Raw genomic sequence first — 23865 nt, 5'->3', positions numbered from 1 at the left:
AATTCACTGCTCGACTGAGGAACCTTACAGATAATTGTATGTGTGTGGTACAGAGATGAGGTAGTCAATCAAAAAGTATGTTAAACACTATTATTGCACACAGAGTGAGTCCATGCAACTCATTATGTGAATTGTTAAGCAAATTGGGGTATTATGTGTAGGCCAGTGGGGTATTTATTATGTATAGGCCAGTGACAACAAAATCTCAATTTAATCCATTTTAAATTGAAGGTGTAACACAAAATGTGGAAAAAGTAAAGGGGTGTGAATACTTTCTGAAGGCACTGTAGCCTAACTGAGAAACATCAGGTTCAAACAGTCTATTAAACAGGAATCAGTCTACTAATCAAGGCTTTTCTTCACCGGGGAGAATATTTATTCAAATTTAACACAAACACAATTTATCAACGTTTGATATATCCAACAGACAGTGCACATTTTCTGTGCATTTCAACAACTCATTTGGGATAAACAAATCAACTATATATGAATCTTCTTAAAAAGACAGAAGTTTCTTGACAAAAAGTCTGAGGGAAGTCCAGTGAATGAGAGGTTCAATAAACATTTATAAAGGTTTATGTTTAGGAACAGGGAGTTGTTCCTGACTGTGTGACCTGACAAGGATAGACTAACTAGAGCCAGGTCACGTGGTCAGGAAAAACTCCTGGCCCTACTCATGGTGAGGACAGGTGGATTTAGTCCAGGACCAAAGTTTCCTCAGTTCAGACGATTCTATTGGTCCGGGGAGCTGCTGGTCCAATCAGGGCACAGGACTTCCCATGAGCCTCTCCTGGCGGAGGGACATCAGCCTGTTGAGCCACAGCTCCTCGGCCTTCTCCTTGTCCAGGAACAACTAGAGGAGAACACAGAAAGGAGCAAAGCACACTGGTTAGACACATATGGGTAAATAACAGAACACACAAACAACCAGACATGAAAGTTAGAGCGATGAGTGACAGGGTCTGGAGAAAACTGTGTGTGCATTTGTGCATGTGAAAGAATCTGAGGGGAGATGTGTGGTTGAGAAAGTGAGGGATGAGTGGGTGCAACAATCAGATAATCTATACAACATTAGAGGAAGACTTTAGGTCAGTAGAGCAAGGTGTACATGTGTCTGTGTGTGCGTGCGTGCATGTGTCTGCAATGGGGGAGCATGGGCGTCTGCAATGATCCTGACTGAGCTCACTCTGGTGTGGTGCTCCGTCATACAGTGCCACCTCTTCCCGGTGCTCAGTGTGCTTTTTCATACAGGATGTGTCAAAGTGAAGCCCCCCCCCCCCCAACCGGTCTGGGCAGCACACCTGCCACAATGGTCATGAGCCTGACACACGGGCCCTACTGAACTAACCCAGCATTGACCCCAACCTGGCACATGGCCATAACTTGACCATGAGTCAGCCACAGACCTGTGTTGATTGAAAGGTGCTTCCTTTAGCTTGCCTGCCTTGGTCCTACGTGGCTCAGTTGGTATGAACATGGCGTTAGCAACAGCAGGGTCGTGGGTTCGAATCCCTATGACAGCTACCCACGCAAAAATATAAGCACTCACTGCTGTAAGTCAATTTGGATAAGTGAGTGTACCAAACATTAAGAACACCTGCTTTTTCAATGACAGACTGACCAGGTGAAAGCTATGATTCTTTATTGATGTCACTTGTTAAATCCACTTCAATCAGTGTATATGAAGAGGAGGAGACGGGTTAAAGAAGGTTTTTTGGCCTTGAGACAATTGAGACATGGATATGTGTGCCATTCAGAGGGTGAATGACAAAATACTTAAGTGCCTTTGAAGGGGGTATGGTAGTAGGTGCCAGGCGCACTAGTTTGTGTCAAGAACTGCAACGCTGCTGTGTTTTTCACGCTCAACAGTTTCCCTTGTCTATCAAGAATGTTCCACCACCCAAAGGACATCCAGCCAACTTGACACAACTGTGGGAAGCATTGGAGTCAACATGGACCAGCAACTCAATATGAATGTTTTGTACACAACCAGCGGAATAACCCCAAAAGTGCAAACCCCTCTCACCAGGAACTTCGGACAGGCTCAAACGAACGCTCAAAGAATTTAAAACATTTGAACCTAGGTCAGATTAGCCATGATGGGATACTACTGGGCCTGCATGGCTGTGGTGGGTGACAGAGAAGTACACTTACCGGACAGTTTATTATTTATTTATTTATTACACCACCCTGTTCACGAAAATGGATCACTTCATAGCGAGTCACATGGCCGTGGTTTGCTATATAAAGCAGGCAGACAGGCATCTATGCATTCAGTCACTGTTCGATTGAACGTTAGAATGGGCAAAACGAGTGACCCAAGCAACTTTGAACTGAACAATTGTTGCGTCATGCTGATGACAGAGTCAGGATTTGGCGTAAGCAGCACGAGTCCACGGACCCATCCTGCCTGGTACAGGTTGTTGGCGGTGGAATACCTGTGTGGGGAATGTCTTCCTGGCACACGTTAGATCCCTTGATACCAATAGTGCAACAAACCTTTTCGACACCTTGTAGAATCCATGCCGCAAAGAATTCAGGCTATTCTGGAGGCCAAGGGGGGTCCGACCCGGTACTAGATGGGTGTACCTAATAAACTGTCCGGCGAGTGTGTGTGTCTAGTATATGGATTTTTTGTATGGATTATTGTCTAGAATGGATCATTTATTTTCCCCATTGAAAATCATGTGCAGCACACTAAGAAGTAGGAACACAAAATTCCGGTATCTTTCCCAAAATTCCCTGGTTATCCAAAACCTTTGTTAGAATTTTTAAACCCTACTAAGAGGCCTACATTCTCTGCCTTGATGAGAACATTTGTCAAGGGAACCATATGATTACAACCCGGTCACATAATTCACTTAAGGCAAATGTAAGTGCAGGTTTCTATTGTTTTCTACAATTTGGAGGTTAAAGACACCCTAAAGATCCACTGCAGCATGTCAGAGCACGGGCCGCCTGACAAAGAAAACCCCTTCAAAAGACAGATCACCTCCATCTCTTCATATCCATTGTCTCTGTGTGTATATAATGACGTTTGATTTATCCAACGTGAGTCTGATAGCTTAGGAGAGCTAAATATGCAGTGTCTGGTGTGTAATGGCCTTGTAAATCACTCATCTCTCGCCTTAAACACGACGACGCACACACACACACACACGGCCTAAACCACAGTATGGGGTGTACACCGTTCGCCGTGTGTTATCTAGGGTTCGACACGATGACTAGATCAGCCCCCCCCCCCCCTCACCCCCATGGCCCAGGTTCTGGGGAGTCGCAGCAGTAACGAGTTTGCGATGACAGTATCTACAGTAGGGGTAATGGGGAATCATTATTCCTGATTGGCTCTCCCCCGCCTGGGGCATATTGCTGCCATAGATCAGGCTGTCGTAGGCTTGATCTGTATGTGTCAGGGCTAACTCACTTTCCCCCGCGGGGAGATAAATGACTCCACACAGCTCTTCCAAGGAGAGGGGGGGGGGTTAAAGTTAAGCTTCATTTCCTATTCTAAGGCCTGACTCTGTGTGGATGGAAATGTTTGATTGTCGTGAGGTGTGTGTGTGTGTGTGAAAGATTCTGAGGGGACATGTGTGGGTGATAAGTGGGCCCAACACCCTGAGACAATCTTGCAATACTTCAGTAACCTTTCATATTCCTCTGTGTGTGTGCATTTGTGTGTCCCAATCAGAAAAGAGTGCGGGTGTTGTGATAGGGGAGAACTTACACTGGGGTGTGCTAGTGTGTCGCTGTCGTTGTAGCGGATTGTGGTAGGTAGAGAGCTGATGTCTGGAAGGAGCAGAGGTGGGTCATCCGGTTCCTGCTCGACTTTCACTGACTCGGTCTAAAAACACATACAGAATAACAATTGATCTAACATTACACAAGGGCTGATATCCTGGTTAGGGGATTCTAGACTTCCTGCTTATTCCCTCCACATTCCAGGAATCTTCTAGTCTGCATTTCTGGGAAACCTAGGAATTTTGGGAAAGTAACCAGAATTTTGGAATTCTACATCACACCAAGTCGGATTACACATATCAATCACATGGTATAGTAGTGTCAAATCATCAAATTTTCTGACAAGAACAGCAAATGTGCTGCTTGCATAAACAAGCTAGAACACTAGTGCAGAGGAATGACAAATCCAGCAAATGCAGTTTTGTGTTTGGCCAGAAGATGGCAGTGTGAGTATAGGTCTGAAGTACTAACTGGGTCTTCTGAGCTGTGTGTGTGAGCGCAACTTTGTTTAACACATTCACCTCCTGCAGCCGGGAGGGGCACCGTTTTTATCCTTTAAAAAAAATCTGTACTGTTTTATCTTTCACTTCTTTTCTTTGGCGTGAATAAATAAAACCTAAAACTGAGGAGGGTGTATGTGCGTGCGTGTGGAGCCTGATGGAAAATTCTCACCCGAGTGGGGATGGAAGGGGGTTAGAACTTGACTTACACCCTGTATCCTCATTATTTTATTAGGGCCTCTATTTGAAGATGCCGGGTGTACATCGGTGGATAATTGAGTGCTAACTGGAGAGGGCTGCAGGTGTTTGGCCTTTGGGAGCCTCCAGTTAGGGACTGCGCTTCTGAGCTGAGGACCCTTAACTACAAGAAGTACCTCAATTACATTTAAACTTTGGTCATTTAGCACACGCACTTATCCAGAGCGACTTACAATCAGTGCATTCAACTATAATCTATCGCGTCCCTTTTCCTGTCACACCACTTACACGGGCCAGGTAGAGCCGTGATGAGTGAACGAGAGAGATAAAGAAAGAGCAACAGCACACAGAGCGATAGACACAGGTCCCGGTCCCAGTGCCGGGTGTAATCTATCAACCCGCTCCACTTGGACTGTCACCTTTAGTCCTAACCCTCCCAGGATCGGCAATGATTGCCAACAAATCTAATATCCTCCACGTTTTCTCAGGCAGGAGCATTTCAATAATGACTTCTGTGCTTCTGCCGCTGTGTCTGTGGAGACAGAGAGAGAGAGGGCGAGGGACAGAGGCCCGCCGCAGTGGCTTTTGTGGCGGCCAAGTAGATCAAAAAAACAGTCCCGGCAGGCCCCCTCTCTCCTCTTGAACAAACGGATGGAGCAAACGGCATTGAATGGGAATGGTTTAATTTGGGTGCGGGAGCCGCCCTCGGACAGATGGAATAAAAACTGGAGGGGGGAGGGAAAAAATCAAATAAGAGAGTGAAAGAAGTGAACAGAGAAGGAGAGAGAGAAAACGCACCTTGACACCGTCTCGGGATGATTTGAAAGCCTGGGGAACAAAGGATTCGCTCTCAATGGCCTCAATGTCCTTTATCCTTCGCACTTGCTCCGCCAGCGACGTCCCCTCTGGAAACAGAAACACAGAAAAAGAGCGAGAGAGAGAGAGAGAGAGAGAGGAGGAAGAGGTTAGCAGGGGGGAGAGGTCACACACACTGGGATTTGTTAGCCGCCCTCGAGTCACGTTGACACAGCAGGGACATCAGGGGAAGTGAACCAATTACATTTAGGATGCTTGACTCCAGGTTGATGGCCAGGTTCTCTGGTAGTAATGCTCTTTGGCACCTGCTAAGAAATCTCTGATGTGACCAAATCTCTGTATTATTTTAAAGGAGAGATTAGATAAGGGGTCTTGACAGGGGTCAGGGCTGGGGCCTACCTCCATGAAAGAAGACAAACAAACAACAGAGAAGGTTGATCAGTCCCAAATGGCACCCTATTGCCTATATTGTGCACTACTTTGACCAGAGCCCTATGGGCCAAAAGTAGTGCTTTTGGGATGTACCTGAGGACCACAGTATATTTAGGAAAGCTGTAATTGTGATATATTGGATGATCAGTCATTGCCTCAAAAGCCCTGTCTATGAAATTAAGAGTAGTTTCATTTCACCAGGCCCATCCCTCAGCTGTTAACCAAAACAGAGGTGGGGTGTCCGCTATGTTATTGTTTCAACTGTTGATTCCCCCTTTAAGCAAATCTCAGTAAGCACAGCCGATTCTCTTACAATGAAACTATTTAAAGTGTAAAAAATCTAAATAAATCAAAATTTTAGGCATCAAATTAAAAAGACGTAGGCGGAAGGCACATTTTTGATTTATGAACGTGTGTCTGGAAAGGTAGGAACTGTAAGAGTCTGAACAATACTTTTCTTCTTTCGCCTGTCAATCTCTCCACCAATCAGTCAATATTCATCCCTCGCTTGCCTATCCTTTTATCCTCCCCTGCACACTTCCATCTATCTAGCTGTCAATCTGAGAGACACTCCTGTCTGAGTTCCATGGAGAAGAGAGAGGTGCACAGAGAGAGACCTCAAGTGAGTCTGCATATGCTTCAATAACAGAAGCTGCGACTACAGTACCTTGTAGGGAAATTAAAGAGTTTCAATGAACAGGTGTGGGTTGTAATGGCTCACAATGAATAACACAGATGGGTAAAATCGAGTGCGCACTAGAACACACACACGGACAAATACACACACTCACACAAACAAATACACTCACACACACCGAAGATGCACCGTTTTGAGCTAATGACAGGAATGAAATGCATCCATTAACTGCCACAAAGACGTTGTCACAACATATCTTTCTGGGGCGCGTGTTTAATGAATAGATTCATATTTGTTCTGGTTCTCATTGGGTAAATGTGAGTGGCACAGCAACACACACACACGTCTCAATTTTTGCCTCAGTCCACACTGCAGGCACGCACGCGTGCACACACACACAGTGAGGTAAAAGTAACAAAATAGGAGGACAATGTTGTTCAAACAAACTTTGTTTCCATTTTTATTTACTGGGATAATTGGACAACTGACTGACAAGTGGAATTAATCCTTCGATCCATGACAGTACGTCTTGTGACGTGAGGAGAAGAGGAGCAAGAAAAATAGATGTGGCGTCTCCAAAAATAGTTATTACCATGAATGTGCAGCAAGATGGAGAACGGGAGCGCCGGCCCAATATCCTTCTGAAGACTGTGGCCTGTCCTTCACATGACAGCCACAGCATCATCAGGAGTATTGTGCGCGTATGTGTGTGTCCAAGTTTGAAGGAGAGTCAAATCCGTCAACTGGTCAACCATGAATCCCGTTTTTTCAATCAGTGATCGATGAATTCACCCTCCGCACTCTGAGGTAACAGTCTTAATAAAGGACACACACACACACACTCACCTTAGCCCCCTCCCACCCTATCTGCCCAGATATATCATTGACAGCCCTTTCGAGCAGGTGACAAAGTGGACGGACGAGGCTCACGGAATCCATTAAAGCCTCATACTTTTTGACAAACACATTATTGGTAGATAAAATTACTTCCATATGCGGTTTGACAGATGTCAGTGGGGAAAGATATGTATTTCATAGAAAAATTAAAAATAATGGACTTTGAGAGAGAAGTCCGAGAGCAGATAACAGACCAGACAAAAATCAATACCCGCGCCGGCCGAGCAGCGGAGTGGAGAGCAGGGAGGTCAAAGTTAATATTGACACATCATCCGGCTAATTAATTTAGCGGTGCGACTCGATTGTCCCCACATTACTGGCAGAGCTCGTCTGTCAACGATGAGAGAAAGACAGAGAGAAGCGAGAGGGGGACATAAAGAGACAGGAAAAGACTAGAAAGAATGCCTTCAATGTACCACTGACATTTCTGTTTGAAACAACTTTATTGACATTGTCCCGTATACACTCCTCAGAGATGTGTTGACATGTTGTCTACGTAACCTCCTGTTCATTGTGTTCATTTCACCAGCCGGCTCAGTAGAAAAGCCATCATTACCATCAGAACTGTATATTTATGACTTTTTATTTTTAATTTGACTTTTTATTATGCATTTTTCAGCTCAATATTTTCATTCAACTGCAGTATGATTCTCCATGCAGTTATCCATCCAAAAATGGCTGTAAACAGTGAAGTAGGCCTTTAAAATGGTCTTACTACCATTATGAGTGACCTGTTGGGGTGTCAAACCAGAACGATCAATACACTGGACCATATTGAGAGTCCTTACATTTTTCATCCTTGTATTCACTGGTTATAATGAGCTTAATAATGGTTAGTGATTGATCTGCCTCTTAGGCTGTGTGTGTATGTGCATGTGTGTGTGTTAAGTGTGTGGGATGGGCAGAAAACACTTGCAAACTCATTACCAAAATTAGTCCAACAGCATCCTGATGAGCAACCTGGAATCAATAGCGTATTGTGCCCTCAAAATAGCTGTTTGTCTACTTCATTGATTAAGAAGGTGGAGAGGAGAGAAAATCAGTAACACCAATGAAAGAAAGCAGATTTCCTGAGCCATCCGGGACAGAAAGTGTGTGTGTGCGTGTGTGTCAGAGAGAGAGAGAGAGAGCGCGCAAGATGGCGTTTCTGCTGCAGTGACAGAATCCAAACAGAGGATAGCGCTGTTTTACTACAGATTTTTACAGTGCCAGACCGTTTGTCAATCCTTGTGTCAATCAGTAACAGCGAGAGCTGAATATATTGCTGCTAATGATTAATTCCAGTAATTGAGCGCATACCTCGCAAGCTAAATTACGACGGCACTCATTTTGCCCGGGCAAATAAATAAGAGAAACGAAATGTACGTTGTGTCGAGGTCGGTCACAAATTAAAAGTATATTCAAAAGGTGCTTTGGAGTTATATTTGCGGTAAGACAAGCAAAGACAACCCTAATGGTGACATTAAAATAAGAAATAAAAAAGGTGAGCGGGAAAAACGGCAAATTTGACTACTGTTGACATGGCGGATGTAATTGGACAGAGTAGAGCTGGCTTCGGTTGGGATGGCTGGCGCTACCACTGGGAATGATCCTACATGGTACTGTCGGCATTAACACAAACACCGCAGCGTAACACCATTAAAGAAATTGCATGTACAGTACATACGGCAAAAGACAGCCAGACAGAAACACACAACCTCCCTCATCAGTGTCCCGGCTCCAGTGAGTGCCAGAGCCCCCTGCCCCCCTCCTCCCTCTTAGCGCTGCAGTAAAATATGTAATTCAATGCTCAATTTAGGGGATCGCCTCGCATTCGATTTTTTTTGCTCGCTAATTGATAGAAATTAAGGCATTAATCAAGCCACTAGCCATCAGTCAAGCTGCGGAAGATGAATACAAACTTTCATAATAACCACCTTCCCCATTTTAGGGCTCATTATCATACATTTTTAATGCAATTATGCTATTCTTTTACACTGAGCTCATAAATTACCCGCTCTTTTGTTGCAGGCTGGCCTAGTAAAATCTAAAGTAATGCTTTGTAGTCTGATCTTTAAGGCAATTACTGGCTTCTTCAGTCTTTCATCTCCCTGCATTTCCAATAACCCTCGCCTCCAATGATTTATCCCTGCCACAACCCGCCAACACACACACGCGCAGATGTACACACACAGTCATGCACATGCACACAGAGAGACACACACAGATACTGTACACACACTTTTACTCACCTCTGTTTACCACCTTCCCTACCTGTACGCCAGGATAACAGAGCAACCGGAGCAGCTATGTTCCTATTGGTGGATCCCCTGTGGGTCTTGGCCTACCTGTGTGTTGCTATTGTTGTTTGCGTAACCTCGCGCTAAGCTAAGTACACTGAACACACGGATCACTTGGCATCAAACGGTTAGTTTCATTCAGCGCTAGGGGGCATTGACTGTAGCACTTCCTTACGCATCAAAGTGCTTCTTCTTGAGGCCTAAACATGTTGTTTAATACATGACTGGGTCTGGGAATAAGTTCAAACCAAATTGGATGAACACTGATCTTCTCAGTCCGAAAACATAAAGTTATCACTAACCCAAAAATCCACATTCAAACCAAATGTCCGATTATTGAAATAAAGCAACAGAGGAGCAAAACCAGGTCAACTGTACAATTTTCATATATCTGCCCGAACTGAGTTTATGCATGAGGATACATATCAATTCAATATAATCTTAAAATCCATTAACCAGCATTTCCACTAAAAGACACATGTTTTATCTATCCATCTGGCCCTGTCTGTTTGGGACTGTTCCCTCAAAGTGAACCCCCAGTGATTTAGCTTAGCTCTTCATCAGCGTCAACCAAAGCCATTGTGTGTGTGTTAGTAATGTGTGTGAACGCACACGTGAGTGCTACCTGCAGGTATTTACCTCCGCACAGATCGCTCAGTAAATCTTAAAACACAGTCTTAGCCAGCCCATCGCTGCCCAGAGAAAAAGCAGAAACAGAAACAAAGGCGGGGTTATTAAAAAGGTGTCTGGCCCGGTGGTCAGGTAATAGTTCTGGCCTGCATTGATTACGGCGCGCTGACAGCTTCTGATGCTAGCCCTGAAAATGCATCAAGTGCGTAATGAGGAGCTATTAGGCCCATCGATTTGCTGATTTCAATTGATAGCTACCAGGCCAAAGCGGCACGTCAATATTTGCATAACTAATACCCTGCTGCCTGTCTGCTGCTCCCGGCCTTGACAAATGAGATCTCAATGAGGGGAGGAGAGGGAGTTGGATAGAGAAAGCAAGGGAAAAAAGACAGTGGTAGCAAGCGAGATGGGAGAGAAACAGAAAGAGTAACACGGAGAAAATAACATCAGATGGGTAAATAACAGCAGATAAAAACCAGTGCAAGTTGACTCAACCCATCATTATATGAGCCACATAGAGATGATTTGACTATCATTGCATTCCAAGAAACATTATTGGAAAAAAGAGGGGTATGTGTGCAAGCTGTCCCATAATAAGAGTGCTACAAAGCTGTTTGTCCTCTAGAGAGCGATCACCCATACACTTGATAACCCAACTCAGGGGTGAGACATAAGCCAGATATTGTGTTGTGTTGAGCTGTGTTATGTGCTATGTTGAACTGTACTGTGATCTGATTTGTTTCGTTGTGTTGTTATATGCTCTTATGTGATGTGTACTGTTTTGCTGTGCTGTGTTGTCTGACAAGTTGTCTTACGTTGTGCCGAGCTGTGCTGTGTTACGTTGAACTGTTGTGTCGTGACAGAGCATGCTGCCGTCGGGTGCTGTTGTGTGATGTCTTGTGATCTACAGTGCTGCCGTGCTATGCATGCTAACACGTCATGCTGGCCCCTGTGGCTGGGGGTTTTGGGGGTCATACCAGGGAGACACATTGGCAGCCTGGGCCAGATGTCCAAGGGAGGGGACCGCCCAGTACCACAGCAGGTGGCCGAGCTGTTCTAATGATGCTGCCACAGCCACATCGCAGGGTCCCCATGGGACCACACACACACACAGCTCCTTATCAACCAAGCATCCCCTCCACCTCAAAACACACACGTCCCATCAATACGTAAGTGACGCGTGCCGAGCCCCCGTGGTCCTAACATCCTTATCACTGTGTCAATTGCCCTGGGTGGACCCTCTCCTTGATCACTGTCATTTTCAGTGTGACCCCTGAAGTCGCTTGTCACAACACTAATGTCCCACATACACCAATCATGACCACCGACCTCTGTGTAAATCTGGGAGCCCCACTAGCGACTCAGGGGATCCCCTCTATACTAAACCCAAAGCTCACTCTGATAACCTAAAGTATCACAATACAATACAAAGTGAACAGCAACAAGAAAGACTATGACAGCCCTCTCCTGAGCCCTGAGTTTTACCTGAAGCACAAATGTGTTTAAATGACATTGCTATTAATACAATCTCGTCTTTTCAATGTTTTTTATGTGTAGCCTACATTTTCAGTAGGGTTTAAGATGGATGGATGTACGGATGGTTGAAGGTTGGAAGGATGATCTCCGGCCCAGAATTTTTCCTGAGTACGTGACCCCATATTGACAGCCAGTGTCCTAGTCAGAGCAGCTGTGGACAGACACCTTGTGCGTCCTGGCCTCGCCGATGTCTCCTAGAGAGATACGCATCATCTCCACTCTTCACTCAATAAAGGGACCAATAATGAATGAATTACCCTAACACAGAGCCTAATGACAGGCAGACACCGCCGCCACGCGCCCAGCACCTCCTATCTCCTCCAACATCTCTTATTTCTAATTTCCCATCATCCCTCTCTCTCCTCAATCAACCCCTATAATCAGTGGGGTGACACTCCACACCTGTCTGCAGTCTGTTATGGCTATAGACCTTGGGATCAGATAGATATAGAATGATGCCATGTTGCACACACACTTTTCACACTCACTTCTCTGCATACAAATAAGAATTAATATAAAGGGTGTCTCCATTCAAGTCAATGGTGGCATGATGGGTGTACTGGCAGCCATTTTGTGGGTACCCATGCCAGCAAGTAAAAGCAGGAGGTGTACCCTTCAATCTGTGCTGTGATTTGTCAAGTCAACTCAACTGACATTACAAAAAATACATTCCATTGCATGAGCCACATCAGTTAGTATTATTTGAATGAACATTCTACATTACCATGGCAATCCAGCATCAGTTGATAAAACACTGCTAAATACCGTGGAAATTATTGCATTACAATACCAGGCAGCCATTGCGAGTGTACCCATGAGTTTATCAGTCAATTGCCACAGTCAGAGATTTGCATTTGATAATGCAACACCTATTATTTGTTTCAATGTGAATTCCCCATTAGCTGTGACTTTAGCGATAGCTGCTCTTTCTGGGACCCACACAAAACACAACAATCATTCATACAGTCGTGGCCAAAAGTTTTGAAAATGACACAAATATTAATTTCCACAAGGTTTGCTGCTTCAGTGTCTTTAGATATTTTTGTCAGATGTTACTATGGAATACTGAAGTATAATTACAAGCATTTCATAAGTGTCAAAGGCTTTTATTGACAATTACATGAAGTTGATGCAAAGAGTCAATATTTGCAGTGTTGACCCTTCTTTTTCAAGACCTTTGCAATCCGCCCTGGCATGCTGTCAATTAACTTCTGGGCCACATCCTGACTGATAGCAGCCCATTCTTGCATAATCAATGCTTGGAGTTTGTCAGAATTTGTGGGTTTTTGTTTGTCCACCCGCCTCTTGAGGATTGACCACAAGTTCTCAATGGGATTAAGGTCTGGGGAGTTTCCTGGCCATGGACCCAAAATATCGATGTTTTGTTCCCTGAGCCACTTAGTTATCACTTTTGCCTTATGGCAAGGTGCTCCATCTTGCTGGAAAAGGCATTGTTTGTCACCAAACTGTTCCTGGATGGTTGGGAGAAGTTGCTCTCGGAGGATGTGTTGGTACCATTCTTTATTCATGGCTGTGTTATTCATGGCAAAATTGTGAGTGAGCCCACTCCCTTGGCTGAGAAGCAACTCCACACATGAATGGTCTCAGGATGCTTTACTGTTGGCATGACACAGGACTGATGTTCTCCGGACAAGCTTTTTTCTGGATGCCCCAAACAATCGGAAAGGGGATTCATCAGAGAAAATGACTTTACCCCAGTCCTCAGCAGTCCAATCCCTGTACCTTTTGCAGAATATCAGTCTGTCCCTGATGTTTTTCCTGGAGAGAAGTGGCTTCTTTGCTGCCCTTCTTGACACCAGGCCATCCTCCAAAAGTCTTCGCCTCACTGTGCGTGCAGATGCACTCACACCTGCCTGCTGCCATTCCTGAGCAAGCTCTGTACTGGTGGTGCCCGATCCCGCAGCTCAATCAACTTTAGGAGACGGTACTGCCGCTTGCTGGACTATCTTGGGCGCCCTGAAGCCTTCTTCACAACAATTGAACCGCTCTCCTTGAAGTTCTTGGTGATCCGATAAATGGTTGATTTAGGTGCAATCTTACTGGCAACAATATCCTTGCCTGTGAAGCTCTTTTTGTACAAAGCAATGATGACGGCATGTGTTTCCTTGCAGGTAAACATGGTTGACAGAGGAAGAACAATGATTCCAAGCACCACCCTCCTTTTGAAGCTTCCAGTCTGTTATTCGAACTCAATCAGCATGACAGAGTGATCTCCAGCCTTGTCCTCGTCAACACTCACACCTGTGTTAACGAGAGAATCACTGACATGATGTCAGCTGGTCCTTTTGTGGCAGGGCTGAAATGCAGTGGAAATCATTTTGGGGATTCAGTTCATTTGCATGGCAAAGAGTGACTTTGCAATTCATCTGATCACTCTTCATAACATTCTGGAGTATATTCAAATTGCCATCATACAAACTGAGGCAGCAGACTTTGTGAAAATTAATATTTGTGTCATTCTCAAAACTTTTGGCCACGACTGTACACAGAAACAGCACATGGAGACAGACAGCAATACCTATATTTATCTGGTTATTAAAGATGTCAAATACAAATTCAAAACGTCCTATTTTCACGACACATTCAAATGGCAGTGCTAGAGTCACAAGAGACCGCATTACAGTGCTCCCAGGCTGCGTCCCAAATGACACCATGCCCTATATTGCACTTCTTTTGACTAGAGCCCTATGGGTAGTGCAATAAATAGAAATAGGCGGTTATTTAAGACGCAGCCCTAATATTTGAGCCACAAGCCTTCTACTTACCCTGAAAGGAAGTGGGTTTTTAGATCTGTCCACTTACCCTGCCCAGTGCACTGTCAAGCTGGGTGGGTGTTAGATGGGGCGGATAAGGAGGGTGGGATATGTGGGTGAGGGGTGCAGACTGCACTGTGGGTTAACTAAAGACAGGTGTGTGTGTGTGTGTGTGTGTGTGTGTGTGTGTGTGTGTGTGTGTGTGTGTGTGTGTGTGTGTGTGTGTGTGTGTTTGTGTGACTCCCTGTCTGTGTGTGTCTGTAGGTTGAGGGTGTCAGCAGACAGCCAGTGTCTGTGCTGTATCACGGCGTGCCACTAAAATGTGAAGCTTTCACAGCCTGAACCGTGACGTCTTCACGACCAGACCCTCTCTGTGTGTATGAATGTTTTTTAGTGCATGTGCATTATGTGGGAGTGCAATAGTAAAATATTATTATTTTATTGTAATGTTCAAATATGATTATCTTGCTTAATGGCTGATTCAAATGCATGTTTCAACCGCAGTCCAGCTTTAATCGAGACATGGAGTAAAACCCTTTATGAGAAATAAGATACATTTTACCAGTATATTTAATTGATAAAGTGATTTGAACACGATGTGTGTGTAAGTGTGCACTGCTAGCGTGTGAGTATGTGCACGTGTGTGTGTGTGTGTATACGCAAGTGTGTGTGTGAGATAGAGAGTGAGTGAGTGATTTGGGGGGGTGCAGTGCTCTTCACTTTCTCGTCCTGGTCTGGTCAGCATGTCTGCTCAGCATGTTTTTTAAGAACAGATCCGGAAATTAAAGAAACACCTGGGCAACTAATTACTTAATTGGAGCACGGTCTTTAAAATGAAAATGATGTAATCAAGAATCCAGGAAAACAACATATACACACACACACACAAACACACACACACACACACACAAACACTGGTTTAGACGTCAACAGCCTTGTTGACGTCTAAACCCCCCCACCCCATAATTGATTTCCTTTCTCTATTTTCACCCGTTTTCCTCCCTCTCTCCCTCTCCAAACCTGAGGCGGCTCTGGCTGGTTCTATGTAGCCAGATTCAGGATCTCCTTTGGACCGTCTCAGCTAGCGAAAAGTCATGGCCATGATGAGGGGTATGTGTGGGTCCTGGGTGGGGGGCTGGTAATTAAACATGTGCCACTCCCCCCCGACCCCTCTTAGCCTAATAAACTTAGACGCTTAATAGATTACCTTACCGGCATCACCCTGCACTTTACCTTATTGAAGTAGGACTTACGACAGAAACACAGAAAAACACTGACCTCATAACGCATTCAAGCAACTGGGCTTTAGGAATGATGAGTTCCTATTTCAGTGGTAAAAAGGGTCAATTTTCAAATGACAATTCAATTGTCAGTCGAAGCAAGTACGTGTCCCACTAGACCAAACTGTTACCTGAACAACCTAAGCGGATTGTGAACCTAAGCATATTGCGAATATAGATGATACTCAACTAACTAATGTGCCTATGTGAGTGTTCGTGTGTGTGCGAGTCGTTTGTAAATCATTTTCATTTCAGATTTTTTTTTAAATAATAATAATCTAAAATATTAAACTCTTCAATATCTAAAGTGAAACAACCTCTGGATGGAATGACAACCATAAAACGGAGGTTCCCTTCTCTCTGCTTTCGAGGAGAAAACTGACAGAAGAGTGTCAGAACATATCATATTAGCCCAGTCACTCATTCACACCCTCCCTCCCTAGCCAGGTCTGGGGGTGGCCCTGGCCCTGCGAAGCCCTGGCTGTGAACCTTCCCCTCTACATGTCACCCAGTGTCACCCTATCCCAGCCGTAGTGGTCTGCTCTACCACCCCCAGACCTTGTCCCCCACAGCCCCTTCAGTCTTGTCTGGGACCACCGGTTACATCTTGATGAGGTGCGAATGAGCCCCCCGCCCACACACACACACACACACACACACACACACACACACACACACACACACACACACACACACACACACACACACACACACACACACACACACACACACACACACACACACACACACACACACACACACACACTTTAACCCTGTCCCAGGAAACCCCTTTCCCACCTTGAAACCCGACCGGAGCAATGGCATCTACATGCATTTACAAACACACACACTTTTATACAGGGTAGAAAAACAAGACCCGCCTCCAGGCTCGTCTATGAACTCTGTCTGACAATAAAAACTTTAGAGGGCCACATGGCTGGCTGCCACCCAGGGAGATTTCCCCCAGCAGCAGCAGCAGCAGCGTGCGTGCGCCATCCTGCGCCTGCATACTTCTCAATGTGAGTGTGACCCTGTCCAGACACAGACAGGTCCTACCACTCCGTCCTCTAGGGGTCCATATAACGGCACACACAATGCCTCCAGAAAGTATTCACACCCCTTGAATTTCTCTTTTTTGTGTGTGTTATTATTTTTTATATATATATTTTGTTTTACAAATGAATTAAAAATGATAAGATTAAATGTCTTAACAACCCCTTTGTTATGGCAAGCCTGTATAAGTTCAGGCGTAAAAATGTGCTTAACAAGTCACATAATGAGTTGCATGGACTCACTCTGTGTGCAATAATAGTGCTTAACATGATTTTTGAATGACTACTTCATCCCTGTACCCCACACATGCAATTATCTTTAAGGTCCCTCAGTCGAACAGCGAATTTCAAACACAGATTCAACCACAAGGACCAGGGAGGTTTTCCAATGCCTCACAAAGAAGGGTAGATGGGTCAACATCTATTGATAGATGGGTCAACATTTTTAAAAAGCAGACAGTGAATATCCCTCTGACCATGGTGAAGTTATTAATTACACTTTGGTGTATCAATACACCCAGTCACTACAAAGATACAGGCGTCGTTCCTAACTCAGTTGCCGGAGACTAAGGAAACCACTCCGGGTATTCACCATGATGCCAATGGTGAGTTTAACGGCTGTTTAGGAGAAAACTGAGGATGGATCGACAACATTGTAGTTACTCCACAATACTAACCGAAATGACAAAGTGAAAAGGAGGCCTGTACAGAATAAAATATTCCAAAACATGCATCCTGTTTGCATTAAGGCACTAAAGAAAACTGCAAAAGAACGCAGCAAAGATATGAACTTCATGTCCTGAATACAAAGCATTATGTTTGGGTCAAATCCAACAACACGTCACTGAGTACCACTCTTCATATAGTATCACTCTTCACATGGTGGTGGCTGCATAATTTTTTGTTTATCTATTAATTTGTTAATGTTATAGGTATGCTTGTCATCGGCAAGGACTAGGGTGTTTTTTTTTAGGATAAAAAGAAACAGAATAGAGCTAAGCACAGGCAAAATCCTAGAGGAAAACCTGTCTCAGTTTGCTTTCCAACAGATACTGGGAGACAAATTCACCTTTAAGCAGGACAATAATCTAAAACACAAGGCCAAATATACACTGGAGTTGCTTACCAAGACGGCATTGAATGTTACAGCTTGAAAATCTATGGCAAGACTTGAAAATAGCTATCTAGCGAGTTTGAAGAATTAAAAAAAGAATAATGTGCAAATATTGTCCAATCCAGGTGTGCAAAGCTCTTAGAGACTTACCCAGAAAGACTCACCACATGAATTGACGCAGGAGTGTGAATACTTATGTAAATTAGATTTTTGTATTTCATTTTCAATAAATTTGATTTTTCCCTTTGTCATTGGGTATTGTGTGTAGATGGGTGGGAGAAAAAAATACATTTAATATATTTTGAATTCAGGCTGTAACAACAAAATGTGGACTACGTCAAGGGGTATGAATACTTTCTGAAGGCACTGTGCAGTCAGATGAAACCTCATTCTGATCACATTCAAGGGCATTCTTAGGTTTAATTATTTAGTGTTTATTTTTTTTACCTTTATTTTTCCAAGAAATCCTGTTGAAGTCAAAAGACCTTAATTACAAGGGAGACCTAGCCAATTATTTCAAATTCTTATGAAATATAATGTACTTGTAGACTTTAACTGGGCAGCAACTAAATATGGAATACCAATGACAATTGATTATTATCATATTAATTATATTATACACATCTGATTTATTTAATTGAAAGGATTTCACTTTCAATGTCTGAATGATAGCAACAAAGAGGAATACATGTCTAAAACAGTGACAGAAATGCGGTATCAACATCAATATGTTCTTCTTGTGATTTTGGTGACATGTGAAGGTACATCACTCCACAGACTCGACAGACAGCGGGGTAATTGATAAGGGTGACCCGTAAAACGATTAGTGATCAACACGGGTGAAAGGGTTCTGTCAATCATCCATCCACTTGACCTGTGGTGTGCACAGCAGAGGCACGCGCGCAACATCTGGATAATGTGGGCTAATAGGCCACTACTATAGGTATTGGCGGGCTGCTTCCTTTTTTGCTTCACAGGGCAAGTTAAACATTTCGGTTGATACCCCTCCATGCACTGACGTTTGGTTGCGTCCCCGGGTGTCCCATAGTGAGAAAGCCGTGTGGCATCACATTATCCGACAACAACAGGGGTCGACCCGGGGTTATTAGAATTTGCTACGCGGATCCACTTTTCCCCTGAACCTCAGAGGGAAGGATGGAGGGGGTAGAAAGGGGCCTCACTTAATCACCCACCATGGCTTTTCAAAGAGTGAAAAAAAATCTACTTTAAATTTTCGGTGATGAAAAATCAATAAAGCAGTAATTGCTTGGCTTATCACTGCGCGCGGGAACAAATTGGGAGAAGCCTGGCGTCCGCGCACATTTGGCTGCAGCAGCGCGGGAGTTTTGGGGTTCACTGGGCCAGCTGAGGGAAAAGGTCTCGCGTGATAATTAAATCTTCTCACACTGATTTTCTGCCAAATGTATTTCCCCAGGGTCCATAACTCTGATTAACTGCTTACAAGCCAGGCATAACTAATAATTTCAATGCGGGGTTGCCCAACAGCAAAACTGAATGGGGAGGGGGGAGAAAATAAAGGACGTTGAATCGACTTGTGGACACCAATTCGACGCCAAATCAAACATCATTTAGGAGAAAAAAATGTCGGTGGAATAAGTAGGCTAATAGTCCTACATGGACGACGATATTGTAAAGTCAGTTGTTTCTGTAAAGTCAGCATTTACAATGTTTAGATCTACTGTAGCCTATAAATGCGTAAATTATTGGCCACTCAAAATAAGGCGGTATTTATTACCTTGTTTAATCCAAGAATCAAACAAACGACATAAAACCGGGCGAACTGTCAGTCTAATATTCCTCAACATGGTCAAGACCTTATTGTATTGATATTGAACATATTAACAACAAATAAGGCGATCCATCGCAAAGCACTGCCGCTAAACGACAAGTGACGAGTCCACCCCAGGATCGATAGCAGGTCAATACAAACCAGATTTTCTTACATCAAAATCACTGTGAATGATATGCTGTCAAAGCGCACAATAGAAATTACAGGATGCTTTCTCGGAGCATCCAGAAGATACCCTCGAAATGATGGGAAGAAGAGTCTCATAGGAAAATAAAGCCACCATGTATAGCCTACAGTAGCGACATGGCATTAGGCCAAATGACAAGTGCATGACAATTCGTTGACGTTATTCACCGTGTCTCATCATCAGCGCATCTCCCACATTACACTTCATGCAGGGAGATAATCGACACAGGAACACCGATGTTTACCAGGTGCTGAATATCTCTGCTTGTCCTTCAAGTGCTGCAGCAGGATCCTCCTGCCCGCCCGGTAATTAAAACATTTAAAGCAGCAAGAGCCCCAGTGCTCCCCGGGTGTGATAGGGGGGTCAGACGCCTGTAGATTCTAATTTGCGCTACATTTGTATTCATGACAGGGCGCATGCTAAATATTTAACAGCAGTCCGGTAGGAGTTTGTATTGTTAGGCTTTCGAGGTCAAATAATTTGATTTGCAGGCAGATTACATTAAAGCGTCCAACGTCCGTCCAATCCCACTCTCACTTTCCTCTCATTTCCTGTTTTTTATTTTTTATTACAACCAAAGATACAAATTGAGGCACATGAAGATTAGGAGAGTTTGTTATCCAGCTGCCTAATTATTATTTTTAATTAGAATACGGAGCCCATAATTTATTATAAGACGTGATAGCGCATGTGGCCCGTATGCACGCCCACTTTTACGTGCGGTGTAATAAAAAGGGTAGGTTAGCGAAAACATTAGGATACTACACATTATTGAAATGGGGCAGAATCACACCGGCTGACTAAAACAAAATATGAATTCAAACATTGCAAATTAATGCAGATAGATTGGCCTACTACCAGAGACACAGGCAAGGCTAGCCACTAACCAGCAATCTAATTCAAGCTAGGTGTAACGTTAGAACACTAAATGTACGACCGTTTCTCCCTGTGGGTACTATGTTCTCCTCCTCTCCAGGAGAAGGTGAAAAAGAAAAGGCATCTCTGTTGGTTTGGCCATTTTCTCTCCCAGTCACTCCCTTGTTACTTGGCTTTTTTTCTGTTCTACAGCCAGGCCAGAGATGAAGACCAGACATTTGCCTCTTTAGCATGGGGCTGGTGATTGACAACAGAGCTAGTTATATGGTGATGATGTGTTAATGGCCGCAGCAGGGTCGGGGAGAGGGGGAGCAACCCCTCTGAATATTTAATCGCCATCTAACTCCAGAACACAGACACACACAGATAGGTACACACCCCAACCCGTGACCCATCGTACACACCGCATAATTAAACAAACAGTTATTTCGTTTTAATGCCAAAAGAGCAAGCCCATAGTATATATTCCTCCTAATGAGATGGGTTAAAAAGCTATTGAACTTCTCATTAAAATATATGATCTTCCAATCTGCCAGAGGTTTGTGATGATAGGGACAGAGGTTCATATGACTCAAATACCTTACCGTCATACCATCAGCATATGAGATATAAACCACAGGAAAACAACACTAGCCTTTCTAACGTCCTGCAGTCACACACACAATTCACAATGCCTTTGAACAGGCATGGCTGTGCGTGGGAATGGCTGAGGTTATTAAGCATTTGACACTAATTTCCATATTGACTGCATGATGTTATAGCCTCTGTCACCTGCTCCTCTGAACAACTGCACACGTGAAAAGAAGGGGAATTAACAGTCTAATGAGCCCCGGTTTTGATCTCTCTCTGCCACACACATGCTACACCTGATTCATCTGCACCTTTTCAAATCTTTACCAAGGAGGGCTAGTGGTGGGGAAATACTGTGGAAAGATCTGATCGCTCTCATTATGAAACATGCATTAACTTTTTTGAGTGTGAGCACTGGGTTTGACGACCACAGCCATTACATCTGACAGAGTCAGTCTTGCCCTCACATTATTGGCCTGAATCCTGGTGTTAGTGTGTAGCATCACACTCCATAGCTAAAACCAAAAGGCAGGGCAGCAATAAATACAGCAGACATATACTACATGGCCAAAAGTATGTGGACACGCCTTCAAATGTATGGATTCTGCTATTTCAGCCACACCCGTTGCTGACAGGTGTATACAATCGAGCACATAGCCATGCAATCTCCATAGACAAACATTGGCTGTAGAATGGACCGTACTGAAAAGCCCAGTGACTTTCAACGTACCACCATCATAGGATGTCACCTTTCCAACAAGTCAGTTCATCAAATTTCAGCCATGCTAAGCTGCCCCGGTCAACTGTAAGTGCTGTTATTGTGAAGTGGAAATGTCTAGGAGCAACAACGGCTCAGGCACGAAGTGGTAGGACACACAAGCTCACACAATGGGACCGCCGAGTGCTGAAGCGCGTATCGTGCAAAAATCGTCTGTCCAACCAAGTTCTAAACTGTCTTTGGAAGCAACATCAGCACAAGAACTGTTCGTCGGGAGCTTTATGAAATGGGTTTCCATGGCCGAAACTAAGATCACCATGTACAATGCCAAGCGTCGGCTGGAGTCGTGTAAAGCTCGCCCACCTTGCACACTGGAGCAGTGGAAACGCGTTCTCTGGAGTGATGAATCATGCTTCACCATCTGGCAGTCTTGACAGACCAATCTGGGTTTGGCGGATGCCAGGAGAACGCTACCCGCCCCAGTGCACAGTGCCAACTGTAAAGTTTGGTGGAGGAGGACTAATGGTCTGGGGCTGTTTTTTATGGTTTGAGCTAAACCCCTTAGTTCCAGTGAAGGGAAATCTTAACACTACAGCATAATGACATTCTAGACAATTATGTGCTTCCAACTTTGTGGCAACGGTTTGGGGAAGGCCATTTCCGGTTTCAGAACGACAATGCCCCTGTGCACAAAGCAAGGTCCATACAGAAATGGTTTGTCGAAATCGGTGTGGAATAACTTGACCGGCCTGCACAGAGCCCTGACCTAAACCCCATCAAAAACCTTTGGGATGAATTGGAACGCCGACTGAGAGCCAGGTCTAATCGCCCAACATCAGTGCACAACCTCACTAATGCTTTTGTGGCTGAATGGAAGCAAGTCCCCGCAACAATGTTCCAACATCTAGTGGAAAGCCTTCCCAGAAGAGTGGAGGCCGTTATAGCAGCAAACGGGGGACAAACTCCATATAAATGCCCATGAATTTGGAATGAGATGTTCAACGAGCAGGTGTCCACATACTTTTGGCCATGTAGTGTACATAGCTAGTGGCTGTCTCTTCCAAAGTTACATTTTCCAACTCTACTATTTGCCCTTAAACAGACAAGACACAAAAATAACAGCCCTTTCAAGTTGAGAATACTTTGTTAAGTATTGATCTGGATGCCCTCTTGATAAAACCCACTTTGCTCAGGGGCAGTCAGTGTGTACTGCGGTATAATAATAGTGTGCATATCACAGCATCCACATGAATCAAGAACGGTTTCGATTAGTACCACTACTGTTGGACTTGTAAATCTATTTGTGAAGTGTAGTGTAGGTAGCTGTTCTCGTCATCTTGTTTGGTTTAATTTTGTTCTTCTTAACGGTTCAAGCAGTAACGTTCTTGTCGGGGCTGATCTGTAGGGGCTCCTGCGGGAGTGCATGGGAGACCCCGGTGACACAGCATTTAATAAGCGCCGGGCCCACCTCTTCCATTCAGTTGGCCATTGAGAAGCTGGGCTGGGTGCCGGACGCCAGTGGGCGGAGCCCACCGTGTGACGCCAGCTCTCGGTCTTCGTGGTCAGAGCCAAAGCAGCTGTTGGGTTGGCGGAGGCGCTTTGATGAGCTGTTTTGCATCCGACTATTTCGGTCCGCTCTCCTAAAGAGGACCAGGAATAAAAAAAACAAAGCCTCGCAGCGCTATGTGGGCACAGCGCGTTACTTAATAAAACAGGAACAGTTTGAGAGAGGAATGAAGTGGCTTTGAGCTGGGGGGTGGGGGAAGGAGTCAATTGATTCGAAAAAAGGCGAGATTACAGCGTGAACTCTGCTTAAGAAAC

The 23865-nt window shown here is 44.4% G+C and overlaps 1 protein-coding gene across 2 annotated transcripts in view; it reads right to left on the bottom strand.

The window, feature by feature from the left end:
- Positions 1-346: 346 nt before the first annotated feature.
- Positions 347-23865, bottom strand: part of rsrc1 (arginine/serine-rich coiled-coil 1) — a 181418-nt gene continuing 157899 nt past the window's right edge. Inside the window, exons 8-10 of one of the 2 annotated variants that reach the window (XM_071359466.1) lie at positions 5235-5341; positions 3725-3841; positions 347-853 (exon numbers count right to left, since the gene is read on the bottom strand). In XM_071359466.1, coding sequence (XP_071215567.1) covers positions 761-853; positions 3725-3841; positions 5235-5341 — 317 coding nt within the window. In that variant the 3' untranslated portion in view covers positions 347-760. The remainder of the gene's footprint in view (positions 854-3724; positions 3842-5234; positions 5342-23865) is intronic. The other variant, XM_071359467.1, reaches the window with a different exon arrangement.

This window comes from Salvelinus alpinus, chromosome 22 (assembly GCF_045679555.1).
Source record: "Salvelinus alpinus chromosome 22, SLU_Salpinus.1, whole genome shotgun sequence".
NCBI classification, from domain to species: Eukaryota; Metazoa; Chordata; class Actinopteri; order Salmoniformes; family Salmonidae; genus Salvelinus; species Salvelinus alpinus.
Note: the sequence above shows the minus strand (reverse complement) of the source record. Positions and strands in the feature narration are given on the sequence as shown.